General features: G+C 42.8%; 1 protein-coding gene across 9 annotated transcripts in view; it reads right to left on the bottom strand.

Annotated features, from left to right (window-relative positions):
• Positions 1 to 13,107, bottom strand: part of LOC144324901 (zinc finger protein 618-like) — a 65,842-nt gene extending 52,735 nt beyond the window's left edge. For 4 of the 9 annotated variants that reach the window (XR_013391502.1, XM_077922967.1, XM_077922961.1 and 1 more), the window contains exon 1: positions 12,932 to 13,107. Coding sequence is in view for 7 of the 9 variants with exons in the window: in XM_077922967.1 (XP_077779093.1) it covers positions 12,932 to 13,039 (108 nt within the window). In the remaining 2 variants the exon portion in view is untranslated. The other 5 variants (XM_077922965.1, XM_077922964.1, XM_077922963.1 and 2 more) reach the window with 5 other exon arrangements.
• Positions 13,108 to 14,377: the final 1,270 nt, after the last annotated feature.

The following is a 14,377-nucleotide window of genomic DNA, read 5'->3' on the forward strand; positions in this document are numbered from 1 at the left end:
CTCAGATGTACTGCCATTAATAATAATAATAATAATAGTTGAAACCAGGGTTAGAAACTCAGATATATTGCCATTATTATTATTATTGTTATTTGACATTAATAATAATATTTGAAACCAGGGTTAGAATAATAGTAATAATAATAATGCAAGGAGCTTATAGGGAGCCAGGCAATTAATAATAATAATAATAATAATAAATAATAATAATAATAATATCCTGCCCATCTGGCTAGGTTTCCGCAGCCACTAGGGGGTTAATAATACTAATACTAATAGCCAGATGGGCAGGATATTATTATTATTATTATTATTATTATTATTATTATTATTTAGTTTCACACGGTGTTACTAAACTGCCGTAATCAATTAGCAAAAGTTCAACATACAATCATTTAACTATTATTATTATCGTCATTAGTTTCACACGTTAATAAACCGCCTAATTATTATTATTTGTTTCAATATTAATAATAATAATAATAATAATAATAATAATAATAATAATAATACTAATAATAATAAGTTTCACTCATTAATAAACCGCGGAAGTCAATCAGCAAAAATCATATTTTCTAATGGTGTCATCCTTTGAAACTCAAATTCTGAATAATAATCTTCAAAAGAGGAGCATACAGCCTAATAATCTCCTAATAATCTCCTAATAATCTCCTAATCAAAGCGACTTTTCTTTTTCCTGCCAAAAAAAAAAAAAAGACGGGATTTCGGAAAATCTTCCATAATTTCAAAGTCCATGGATACCAAATGAGAAAATCACTATAATTCAATATATTAATTCAATATATTAATAAATATATTAATATTTATTGAATTAATATATTTATTGTTTATTATTTATTAAAATAATAAATCTATTAATATTATATATATATATATAATATAAATAATGTGTATATATATATAAACTATATATATATATATAATATATATATATAAATAATATTTTATATATATATATATATATATATATATATATATATATATATATATATTAATTATAATAACAAACACCTAATAAATATTAATCTAGATTACCAACCATCTATCATTTCCAAAATAATCGCAATCATCTCAAAAACAGCCATATCTAAAAGGCAATATATTAATCCGAATAATCGATATTAATAATCAACAACCGGTATTAATCATCTACCGTTTCCATAACAATAACAACAATAATAAAAATAATAATAATAAATAATAATTTTGGAAAATTGCTTTCCCCCCCCCTTTCCTTTCCTTCCCCCAAATAGAAAATATAAATATAAAATGGGATAGAAATCTCAATATTGGGAATCGATATAAAACACGATTTCCGGAGGCCTAAAAAAAAAAATCGGCAAATTTCAAATTAGCCAATTAGAGGAGGGGAAATTAATTTCCATTAAATGGCCATTCAAGGAAATGAAACCAGCCAGAATTAATTTTCCCTTCTTTTCCCCCTTTTAATCCCAATTATTTTTTTTTATTTTATTTTTGGGCATTTCCTCCTAATCACAAAATTCACCTTCTTTTTTTGCTAATTTTTTGCTAATTTCCCTGATTTTTCCAAAGCTCGTCTTGCTGTCGAAATTCGTCAGTCGGCCATCTTGAAAATCCGGGTTTCCCATTTTAAAATGCAATTTTTTTTATTTCCTTTTTTTCCCCCTCTGCCCAAAATAAAACGAACAGGAAATAAAAATTCAATAATTCGGCTGGTGCGTTTTAATGCAATTTAATTAATTTCCAATCCTCCAATCTCTCTCTCTCTCTCTCTTTTTTTGCAGATATTTGACGGGAATTAAAAAAGAAAGGAATGCAAAAGGGAAAAAGGAGGGGGAGGAAAAAGGGAGGAGGGAGAAGGAGGAAAAAAAGGATTTTTTTTCCGGATGCAAATAGGCCTGGTTTGCATTTAAATAAAGGAGATTTTTAACCGGCTTGCAATAGAATAAAATAAAATAAAATAAAATAAAATGCATTTAAGATAAAGGAGATTTTGCAAGGCTTGGTTTTGCCAAAAAATGAAATGGAATAAAATAAATGAAAAGAAAATAAAGATAAAGGAGATTTTGCAAGGCTTGGTTTTGCCAAAAAATGAAATGGAATAAAATAAATGAAAAGAATATAAAGATAAAGGAGATTTTGCAAGGCTTGGTTTGGCAAAAAAATGAAATGGAATAAAATAAATGAAAATAAAATAAAGATAAAGGAGATTTTGCAAGGCTTGGTTTGGCAAAAAAATGAAATGGAATAAAATAAATGAAAATAAAATAAAATGCATTGAAGATAAAGGAGATTTTGCAAGGCTTGGTTTTGCAAAAGATGAAATAGAATGAAATAAATGAAAATAAAATAAAGTCCTGTTTGCATGGAAGAGAAAGGAAAAGGGGATTTTTTAACAGGGTTTGAGTTTGCAAAAAAAATAGAATAAAATAAAATAAAGTTTGCATTTAAGATAGAGGAGGTTTTGCAAAGGGCTTGATTTTGCAAAAATAACATTGAATAAAATCGGTTTTGCATGCAGGGTTCGCCCCTGGATTGCAAGAATTGGAAGGAAAGGAAAGGAATAAAAATAAAAATAAATTAAAATAAGATTCATTTTGCATGCACAATTCGCCCCAGGGTGCATTTGGAAAGGTCTGCAATAATTGCAATTAAAAAATAGGAATTAAAGGAAGGTTTTCAGGTGCATTTGGGAGGTTTGCAAGGGAGGAATTGGAATGAAAAAAACAGAAAGAATTGCAATGAAAAAATAGAAATATAAGGAAGGTTTTGAGGGTGCATTTGCAAGGCTTGCAAGGGAAGAATTGGAATGGAAAAAATTGGAATATTCAGAAGAAATGGGAGCATTTCAGGCTGCAATAATTTCGAAGGATGGCAATAACTGGATTAAAATGAAATGAAATAAAAGGGAAGAATTCAAAGGAAAAAATAGGAATATTCACCAGAAACGGGAGCATTTCAGGCTGCAAGAATGGGAAGAAAAAGGAAGAAAAATAAAAGGGTTTTTTCTTTGCCAAGGGAGAAAAGTAAAATTAAAAGGGAGGTTGCAAGCAATTCGAAGGATTGCAAGAATTGAGGTGGAAAAGGAGAAAAATCGAAATAAAAGGGATTTTTTGGCATGCATGTCAAAGGATTGCAAGAGAGGAATGGAGATTAAAAAGGAGAAAAATCGAAATAAAAGGGATTTTTTTGCATGCATTTCGAAGGATTGCAAGAGAGGAATGGAGATTAAAAAGGAGAAAAATCGAAATAAAAGGGATTTTTTTGCATGCATTTCGAAGGATTGCAAAAGAGATTAATGGAGATTAAAAAGGAGAATAATTGCAATAAAAGGCAGGATTTTAGGATACAAGCAAAAGGCTAGAAAGGTAGTAAAAAGAGGAAAGAATGGAAAATAAAGGAAAGAATGGAAAATAGAGGAGAGATGAAAAGGCCTTGTTGCAATTGGCATTCCTTGCAAATGTAATCCCTGCAAATGGGATTTTAATGTGATTTTTCGGCCAAAAAAGGCCTTGCAAATGGGATTTTTAATTTGGATTTTTATTTTTATTTTTTCGGCCATTTCTGCCGGGAAAAAAGCTGTTTATTTCTGCAAAAAAAAAAAAAAAAAAAACCACACACCAAACCTCCTTCTTGCAATCTTAATTTCTGCAAAAAAAACCCCTCATTCTTGCAATTTTAATTATGCAAAAAAAAACCTCCTTCTTGCAATGTTTCTTTCTGCAAAAAACTATTTCTTGCAATCTGATTTTCTGCAAAAAGAACCTCTTTTGCAATGCTCACTTCTGCAAACAACATTTCTCTTACAATCTTCATTTCTGCAAAAAAACAACCTCTTTTTTGCAACCTTTTTTGCAAGGTTGTTTTCCTCAAAAATACTCTCCTCCTTGCGCTGTGAATTTCTGCAAAAACCTCTTTTTTGCAACCTGATTTTCTGCAAAAACCTCTTTTTTGCAACCTGATTTTCTGCAAAAACCTCTTTTTTGCAACCTGATTTTCTGCAAAAACCTCTTTTTTGCAACCTGATTTTCTGTCCAAAGAAACCTCCTTCTGGCATTCTTAATTTCTGCAAAAAGAACCTTTTTTGGCAATGTTATTTTCCTCAAAAAGAACCTCTTTTGCAATGCTCATTTCTGCAAACAACATTTCTCTTACAATGTTCCTTTCTGCAAAAAAAAAAAACACCTCTTTTTTGCAACCTTATTTTCTGCAAAAAGAACCTTTTTTGCAAGGTTGTTTTCCTCAAAAATACTCTCCTCCTTGCACTGTGAATTTCTGCAAAAACCTCTTTTTTGCAACCTGATTTTCTGCAAAAACCTCTTTTTTGCAATCTGATTTTCTGTCCAAAGAAAGCTCCTTCTGGCATTCTTATTTTCTGCAAAAAGAACCTCTTTTGCAATGTTAATTTCTGCCAAAAAAACCCCAAACTCCTCCTTCTACTGCAAAGGCCATTTTTGCAAAAAAGAAATAATAAAAATCTATTTCTTGCAATGTTTCTTTCTGCCAAAAAAATGTAACTCTTTCTAGCAATGTTCATTTCTGCAAAAAATAGCTATTTCTTGCCATGCTAATTTCTGCAAAAAAAAAAAAAATCACCTTCATGCAATGTTAATTTCCGCAAAAAAAAAAATCTATTCCTTGCAATGTTAATTTCTGCAAAAAAATATCTATTTCTTGCAATGCTAATTTCTGCCAAAAAAAAATCACCTTCATGCAATGTTAATTTCTGTTTAAAAATATCTATTTCTTGCCATGCTAATTTCTGCAAAAAAAATCTATTTCTTGCAATGCTAATTTCTGCAAAAAAAAATCTATTTCTTGCAATGCTAATTTCTGCAAAAAAAATCATCCTCATGCAATGTTAATTTCTGCAAAAAAATTCTATTTCTTGCAATGTTAATTTCTGCAAAAACATCTTTCTGGCAATGTTATTTTCTGCAGGAAAAAAAACTATTGCACATGTAATTTCTGCCAAAAAACTCCACTTTCTTGCAAGGCTAATTTCTGCAAAAAATTCTATTTCTTGCAATGTTAAATTCTGCAGAAACCTCCATCTTGCAATGTTAATTTCAATGCTAATTTCTGCCAAAAAAATTAACTCTTTCTAGCAATGTTAATTTCTGCAAAACTTCTTGCAATCTTAATTTCTGCCAAAAAATTAAATTAACCCTTTCTAGCAATGTTACATTTCTGCAAAAAATAGCTATTTCTTGCAATGTTAAATTTCTGCAAAAAATAGCTATTTCTTGCAATGTTAATTTCTGCAAAAAATAGATATTTCTTGCAATGCTAATTTCTGCAAAAAACACACACACAAAACCTTCTGGCAATGTTAATTTCTGCAAAAACTTCTTTAATTTCTGCCTATGTAATTTCTGCAAAAAAATAAATAAAAATCACCTTCATGCAATGTTCATTTCTGCCAAAAATATCTATTTCTCGCAATGTTCATTTCTGCCAAAAACAACAACTCTGCCAAAACCTCCTTCTTGCAATAATGTAGTTTTCTGCACAAACCTCCTTAATTTCTGCAAAAAAACCCAAATTTAATTCTGCCCAAAAACCTCCTTCTTGCAGATGTTAATTTCGGCCAAAACCTCGTTTTTGCAAGGTTAATTTCTGCAAAAAAACCCTTAATTTCTGCCAAAAAAACAACCCTCCTTTTTGCAAGGTTAATGTCTGCAAAAAAACCTTAATTTCTGCCAAAAAAAATCGTTTTTGCAATGTTAATGTCTGCAAAAAAAAACTTAATTTCTGCCAAAAAACCCTCGTTTTTGCAATGTTAATTTCTGCCAAAAAACCTTAATTTCTGCCAAAAAACAACCCTCCTTTTTGCAATGTTAATGTCTGCAAAAAAAAAACAACTAGCAATGTTCATTTCTGCAAAAAAAAATCCATTTTTTGCCCTGTTCATTTCTGCCAAAACCTGCTAATTTCTGCAAAAAAAAAACCTCCTTACAATGTTCATTTCTGAAGGAAAAAAATCCATTTCTTGCCATGTTAATTTCTGCCAAAACCTCTTTCTGGCAATGCTAATTTCTGCAAAAAAAACCCTTAATTTCTGCAAAAAAACCTCCTTTTTGCAATGTTAATTTCTGCCAAAACCTCTTTCTGGCAATGCTAATTTCTGCAAAAAAAACCCCTTAATTTCTGCAAAAAAAACCTCCTTTTTGCAATGTCAATTTCTGCCCAAACCTGCTAATTTCTGCCCAAAAAAATCTCCTTTTTGCAATGTCAATTTCGGCCAAAACCTCCTTTTTGCAATGTTAATTTCTGCCCAAAAAATCCATTTCTTGCCATGCTAATTTCTGCAAAAAAGCCTTCATTTCTGCAAAAAAACCTCCTTTTTGCAATGTCAATTTCTGCCCAAACCTGCTAATTTCTGCCCAAAAAAATCTCCTTTTTGCAATGTTAATTTCTGCCAAAACCTCCTTTTTGCAATGTTAATTTCTGCCCAAAAAATCCATTTCTTGCCATGCTAATTTCTGCAAAAAAACCTTCATTTCTGCAAAAAAACCTCCTTTTTGCAATGTCAATTTCTGCCCAAACCTGCTAATTTCTGCCCAAAAAAAATCTCCTTTTTGCAATGTTAATTTCGGCCAAAACCTCCTTTTTGCAATGTTAATTTCTGCCCAAAAAATCCATTTCTTGCCATGCTAATTTCTGCAAAAAAACCTTCATTTCTGCAAAAAAACCTCCTTTTTGCAATGTCAATTTCTGCCCAAACCTGCTAATTTCTGCCCAAAAAAAATCTCCTTTTTGCAATGTTAATTTCGGCCAAAACCTCCTTTTTGCAATGTTAATTTCTGCCCAAAAAATCCATTTCTTGCCATGCTAATTTCTGCAAAAAAGCCTTCATTTCTGCAAAAAAACCTCCTTTTTGCAATGTCAATTTCTGCCCAAACCTGCTATTTTCTGCCAAAAAAAAATCTCCTTTTTGCAATGTCAATTTCGGCCAAAACCTCCTTTTTGCAATGTTAATTTCTGCCCAAAAAATCCATTTCTTGCCATGCTAATTTCTGCAAAAAAACCTTCATTTCTGCAAAAAAAACCTCCTTTTTGCAATGTCAATTTCTGCCCAAACCTGCTATTTTCTGCCCCAAAAAAATCTCCTTTTTGCAATGTTAATTTCGGCCAAAACCTCCTTTTTGCAATGTTAATTTCTGCCCAAAAAATCCATTTCTTGCCATGCTAATTTCTGCAAAAAAGCCTTCATTTCTGCAAAAAAACCTCCTTTTTGCAATGTCAATTTCTGCCCAAACCTGCTAATTTCTGCCCAAAAAAAATCTCCTTTTTGCAATGTTAATTTCGGCCAAAACCTCCTTTTTGCAATGTTAATTTCTGCCCAAAAAATCCATTTCTTGCCATGCTAATTTCTGCAAAAAAGCCTTCATTTCTGCCCAAAAAAATCTCCTTTTTGCAATGTCAATTTCTGCCCAAACCTGCTAATTTCTGCCCAAAAAAAATCTCCTTTTTGCAATGTTAATTTCGGCCAAAACCTCCTTTTTGCAATGTTAATTTCTGCCCAAAAAATCCATTTCTTGCCATGCTAATTTCTGCAAAAAAGCCTTCATTTCTGCAAAAAAACCTCCTTTTTGCAATGTCAATTTCTGCCCAAACCTGCTAATTTCTGCCAAAAAAAAATCTCCTTTTTGCAATGTCAATTTCGGCCAAAAAGAACAACTCTAGCAATCTTCATTTCTGCCCCCAAAATCCATTTCTTACAATGTCACTTTCTGCCAAAAAAAAAACAACCTCCTTTTTGCAATGCTAATTTCTGCAAAAAAAGACAAAACCTCTTGCAAATCCGATTTCTGCAAAAAAACAACAACACACCAGCAAATCCCATTTTTTGCAAAGCCCCCAAAAATCAAATTATTTCCCCGGAAATGGTCACAGCAAACTGGTTTTAATTGCGCAGAAAATTAACCGTTTGTTGGCGGTTCGTCTTCCTCCATCTGCGATTTTTTTCTCCCTTTCCGGAAGCGAAAAAATGGCTTTTTTTCCCCATCCGGGGGGGGAAAAAATGGCAGTTTGCAAAAATGGAGTTTTTTTTTTTTGCAGAAAGAAATGGATTAAAAATCGCAGGAAATGGGGAAAAAGCGGGGGAAGGAGGGGAGAGGAAAGGGAAAATATTAATTAATATTCCCATTATTTTTCTGTCCCGTTTTCCGCATTTTAATTCCCCTTTTTGGGGTGGGAATGCAGAGAAAAGGGAAGGAAAATGAAAATAGTGGCCGCGAGGGGGCGCCAAATACAACGCGATCCAATGGGAATGGGAATTTCCAGGCGATTTCAAGGCAGTTAAAAGGAAATTAAAATGCCAATAAATATGCAATTCAAATTAAAATTAAAATTAAAATTAAAATTAAAGGAGCAAAGGGGGGAGAATTGGGGGGCAGACAAGGAGGGAACCCCCATTTTGGGGGGGGCGTTGCGTATGCAGAAAAAGTGGGGCGCCCCATAGCGAGCCGTGGGGCTCCCCATAGAAAAAGAGGGGCAGTGAGGGGGTGCCCTAGAGTTAAAAGAAGAGGGGGACCCCTGAATCAGAGAGATGGGACCCCCAAAAGGGCTGTGGGTCGCCTAGGGAGAATGTGGCTCCGATGGGGAGAGTTAGGGGTCGCAAAGGGAAAGTTGGGGTTCCATAGGGTGAGTTAGGGGTCGCCGAGGGAGGTGTGGGGTGCCATACGGAGAATTGGGGGTCGCGTAGGGAGAGTTAGGGGTCGCCTGGGGAAAGTTGGGGGGCAGTAGGGAGAGTTAGGGGTCGCCTAGGGAAAATTTGGGTCCGATGGGGAGAGTTAGGGGTCGCATAGGGAAAGCTGGGGTTCCATAGGGTGAGTTAGGGGTCGCCGAGGGAGGTGTGGGGTGCCATACGGAGAATTAGGGGTCGCGTAGGGAGAGTTAGGGGTCGCCTGGGGAAAGCTGGGGGGCAGTAGGGAGAGTTAGGGGTCGCCTAGGGAAAATTTGGGTCCGATGGGGAGAGTTAGGGGTCGCATAGGGAAAGCTGGGGTTCCATAGGGTGAGTTAGGGGTCGCAGAGGGAGATGTGGGGTGCCATACGGAGAATTAGGGGTCGCGTAGGGAGAGTTAGGGGTCGCCTGGGGAAAGTTGGGGGGCAGTAGGGAGAGTTAGGGGTCGCCTAGGGAAAATTTGGGTCCGATGGGGAGAGTTAGGGGTCGCATAGGGAAAGTTGGGGTTCCATAGGGTGAGTTAGGGGTCGCAGAGGGAGGTGTGGGGTGCCATACGGAGAATTAGGGGTCGCGTAGGGAGAGTTAGGGGTCGCCTGGGGAAAGTTGGGGGGCAGTAGGGAGAGTTAGGGGTCGCCTAGGGAAAATTTGGGTCCGATGGGGAGAGTTAGGGGTCGCAAAGGGAAAGCTGGGGTTCCATAGGGTGAGTTAGGGGTCGCAGAGGGAGGTGTGGGGTGCCATACGGAGAATTAGGGGTCGCGTAGGGAGAGTTAGGGGTCGCCTGGGGAAAGCTGGGGGGCAGTAGGGAGAGTTAGGGGTCGCCTAGGGAAAATTTGGGTCCGATGGGGAGAGTTAGGGGTCGCATAGGGAAAGTTGGGGTTCCATAGGGTGAGTTAGGGGTCGCAGAGGGAGATGTGGGGTGCCATACGGAGAATTAGGGGTCGCGTAGGGAGAGTTAGGGGTCGCCTGGGGAAAGTTGGGGGGCAGTAGGGAGAGTTAGGGGTCGCCTAGGGAAAATTTGGGTCCTATGGGGAGATAGGGGCACCCCCAAAAAGGCTGGTGGCCCCACAGGGAGAGTTAGGGGTCGCATAGGGAAATATGGGGTCCCATAGGGAAATATGGGGTTCTATGGGGAGATTTTAGGGTGCTATAGGGAGATCTGGGGTGCTATAGGGAAAGTTGGGGGTCGCATAGGGAGATCTGGGGTGCTATAGGGAGATTTGAGGTCCTATAGGGAAAGATGGGGTGCTATAGGGAGATCTGGGGTGCTATAGGGAACATTGGGGTCCCACAGGGAGACATGGGGTGCTATGGGGAGATTTGGGGTGTTATAGGGAGAGTTAGGGGTCGCATAGGGAGATCTGGAGTGTTATAGGGAGTTAGGGGTCGCATAGGGAGATTTGAGGTGCTATAGGGAGATATGGGGTTCTATAGGGAGCTATGGGGTGGTATAGGGAAAATTGGGGTCCCATAGGTAGATTTGAGGTGCTATAGGGAAAGTTGGGGTCCCATAGGGAGATACGGGGTGCTATAGGGAGATATGGGGTCCCATAGGGAGATCTGGGATGCTATGGGGAGATTTTGGGGTGCTATAGGGAGATTTGAGGTGCTATGGGGAGATATGGGGTGCTATAGGGAAGGTTGGGGTTCTATAGGGAAAGTTGGGGTTCTATGGGGAGATTGGGGGTTCCATAGGGAGAGTTAGGGGTGCTATAGGGAAAATTGGGGTCCCATAGGGAGATTTGAGGTGCAATAGGGAAAGATGGGGTGCTATAGGGAGATATGGGGTGCTATAGGGAAAATTGGGGTCCCATAGGGAGATTTGAGGTGCTATAGGGAAAATTGGGGTCCCATAGGGAGATACGGGGTGCTATAGGGAGATATGGGGTGCTATAGGGAAGGTTGGGGTTCTATAGGGAAAGTTAGGGGTCCCATAGGGAGATTTGAGGTGCTATGGGGAGATTTGGGGTGCTATGGGGAGATATGGGGTGCTATAGGGAAAATTGGGGTCCCATAGGGAGATTTGAGGTGCTATAGGGAAAATTGGGGTCCCATAGGGAGATACGGGGTGCTATAGGGAGATATGGGGTCCCATAGGGAGATTTGAGGTGCTATAGGGAAAGATGGGGTGCTATAGGGAGATATGGGGTGCTATAGGGAAGGTTGGGGCTCTATAGGGAAAGTTAGGGGTCCCATAGGGAGATTTGAGGTGCTATGGGGAGATTTGGGGTGCTATGGGGAGATTTGGGGTGCTATAGGGAGATCTGGGGTTCTATAGGGAACATTGGGGTCCCATAGGGAGATTTGAGGTGCTATAGGGAAAATTGGGGTCCCATAGGGAGATACGGGGTGCTATAGGGAGATATGGGGTCCCATAGGGAGATTTGAGGTGCTATAGGGAAAGATGGGGTGCTATAGGGAGATATGGGGTGCTATAGGGAAGGTTGGGGCTCTATAGGGAAAGTTAGGGGTCCCATAGGGAGATTTGAGGTGCTATGGGGAGATTTGGGGTGCTATGGGGAGATTTGGGGTGCTATAGGGAGATCTGGGGTTCTATAGGGAACATTGGGGTCCCATAGGGAGATTTGAGGTGCTATAGGGAAAATTGGGGTCCCATAGGGAGATACGGGGTGCTATAGGGAGATATGGGGTCCCATAGGGAGATTTGAGGTGCTATAGGGAAAATTGGGGTCCCATAGGGAGATATGGGGTGCTATAGAGAGATATGGGGTCGCATAGGGAGATATGGGGTGCTATAGGGAAAGTTGGGGTTCTATGGGGAGATTGGGGGTCCCATAGGGAGATCTGGGGTTCTATAGGGAACATTGGGGTCCCATAGGGAGATTTGAGGTGCTATGGGGAGATTTGGGGTGCTATAGGGAGCTATGGGGTGCTATAGGGAAAATGGGGTCCCAGAGGGAGATTTGAGGTGCTATAGGGAGATATGGGGTGCAATAGGGTGATTTGGGGGTCCCACGGGGCGATTTGGGGTGCTCTAGGGAGTTAGGGGTCGCATAGGGTGACTTAGGGTCTAAAAAGAGGGGCAGCCCCCCCAAAAGGGGGTGAGAGACTGGGGGAGGCTGCTATGGGGAGAAGCGGGGCGCCCCCTTTTTCAAGGGGGAGGAGGGATTTGGGGGGTGAGAATTAGGAGAACCCCCAAAACCTGCCCCATAGAAAGCAGCTATGGGGAGAATCTATGGGGTGCTGCTTCAAGGGAGGGGGAGAAAGTTGGGGGTCGCCGGGATGACTTGGGGTTCCCCCAAAAAAGAGTTAGGGGTCTGAGAGGGAGGTGGCGGAAAGAGGGGGGCAGGAAGCCAAGCGCCCCCAAACCTGCCCCATAGAATGCAGCTATGGGGAGAATGGGGGTGCCGCTTCAGGTGTGGGGCAGTGAGGCACTTGGGGGTCGCCGGAATGACCCCCAAAAAAGAGGGAGGAGTTTGGAAGGGGGTGACAGAAAGAGGGGGGCCAGGAAGGGGAAACCCCCAATTCTGCCCCACCGAAAGAATCTATGGGGTGCTGCTTCGAGGGAGGGGCAGTGGGAAACTTGGGGGTCACTGGCATGAATCAGTGGGTCCCCCAAAAAGAGTTAGGGGTCTGAGAGGGGGGGTGATAGAAAGAGGGGGGCCAGGAAGGGGAAACCCCCAATTCTGCCCCACAGAATGCATCTATGGGGTGCTGCTTGGAGGGAGGGGGCAGCCAGACACTTGGGGGTCGCCGGAATCCATGGGGCGCCCCCCAAAAGGAGGGCGGAGTCTGCAAAGGGGGGTCAGCAAGCCCGGCCCCCCAAAACCAGCCCTGGGAAGCCCCTGCCCCCAAACCTGCCCCATAGAAAGCATCTAGGGGCAGAATCCGGGTCCTACTTAGGGGGAGGAACTTGGGGGTCGCCGGAATGTATGGGGAGGACCCCCCGAAAGAGTTAGGGGTCTGGAAGGGGGGGGTGGCGGAAAGAGGGGGGCAGGAAGCCGAGCGCCCCCCAAACCAGCCCCATAGAAAGCATCTAGGGGCAGAATCGGGCTGCCGCTTCAGGTGTGGGGCAGTCAGGCACTTGGGGGTCGCCGGGACGACCCCCCGAAAGAGGGCGGGGTCTGCGAAGGGGGTCCGCAAGCCCCCAACCCCCAACCCAGCCCCATAGCAAGCCGCAGAGCTATGGGGGCGCCGTCTCAGAAGTGGGGCGGGGATTTGGGGGGCCGGCGGGGTGTGGGGCGGGGAAAAGTGGGGCGGGAAAGGTGGGGCGGGCCTGACCTGCGTCTCTTCCTCTCCTCCTTTCCCTCCTTCTTCCTTCTCCTCTCCTCCTTTTCCTCCTTCCTCCTCTCCCCCCTCGGAGCTTGGGGGGCTGGGGGTCTCCTTCATGGTTGGGGGGCTGGCTTGGGGGTCGGAGGGACGCGGCCTGCGCCTGGAGCGCGCCGCCGCCGAGGGAGGGCCGGGGCGCATGCGCGGCGGCGGGAGCGCGCAAAGGAGGGAGGAAAGAAAGAAGGGGAAAAAGGAGAAAAAGGAGAGAGAGAGAGGGAGAAAGCGCGACCCATAGATCGGGCGGGGAAGCGGCCCTAGATGGACTTGGGGGGCTGCTGGAGGACCCATAGAATTCCCCCTAGATGAGCCGTAGAAGCCCCCTAGATGAGCCCTAGATGAGGCTTGGAAGGCCCCCTAAGTGACCCATAGATCGGGCGGGGAAGCGGCCCTAGATGGACTTGGGGGGCTGCTGGAGGACCCATAGGAGGCCCCGTCGAGACCCCTAGAAGCCCCATAGATGAGCCCTAGATGAGGCTTGGAAGGCCCCCTAAGTGACCCATAGATCGGGCGGGGAAGCGGCCCTAGATGGACTTGGGGGGCTGCTGGAGGACCCATAGAATTCCCCCTAGATGAGCCGTAGAAGCCCCCTAGATGAGCCCTAGATGAGGCTTGGAAGGCCCCCTAAGTGACCCAGAGATCGGGCGGGGAAGCGGACTTGGGGGGCTGCTGGAGGACCCATAGGAGGCCCCGTCGAGACCCCTAGAGGTGGCCCTACAGGACCCCTAGAAGCCCCATAGATAAGCCCTAGATGAGGCTTGGAAGCCCCCCTAAGTGACCCATAGATCGGGCGGGGAAGCGGCCCTAGATGGACTTGGGGGGCTGCTGGAGGACCCATAGAAGGCCCCATCGAGACCCCTAGAAGCCCCCTAGATCAGCCCTAGATGAGGCTTGGAAGCCCCCCTAAATGACCCATAGATCGGGCGGGGAAGCGGCCCTAGATGGACTTGGGGGGCTGCTGGAGGACCCATAGAATTCCCCCTAGATGAGCCGTAGAAGCCCCATAGATGAGCCCTAGATGAGGCTTGGAAGGCCCCCTAAGTGACCCATAGATCGGGCGGGGAAGCGGACTTGGGGGGCTGCTGGAGGACCCATAGAAGGCCCCGTCGAGACCCCTAGAGGTGGCCCTACAGGACCCATAGAAGCCCCATAGATGAGCCCTAGATGAGGCTTGGAAGTCCCCCTAAGTGACCCATAGATCGGGCGGGGAAGCGGCCCTAGATGGACTTGGGGGGCTGCTGGAGGACCCATAGAAGGCCCCATAGAGACGCCTAGAGGTGGCCCTACAGGACCCATAGAAGCCCCATAGATGAGCCCTAGATGAGGCTTGGAAGCCCCCCTAAGTGACCCATAGATAGGGCAGGGAAGCGGCCCTAGATGGACTTGGGGGGCTGCTGGAGG

This window comes from Podarcis muralis, chromosome W (genome assembly GCF_964188315.1).
Source record: "Podarcis muralis chromosome W, rPodMur119.hap1.1, whole genome shotgun sequence".
NCBI classification, from domain to species: Eukaryota; Metazoa; Chordata; class Lepidosauria; order Squamata; family Lacertidae; genus Podarcis; species Podarcis muralis.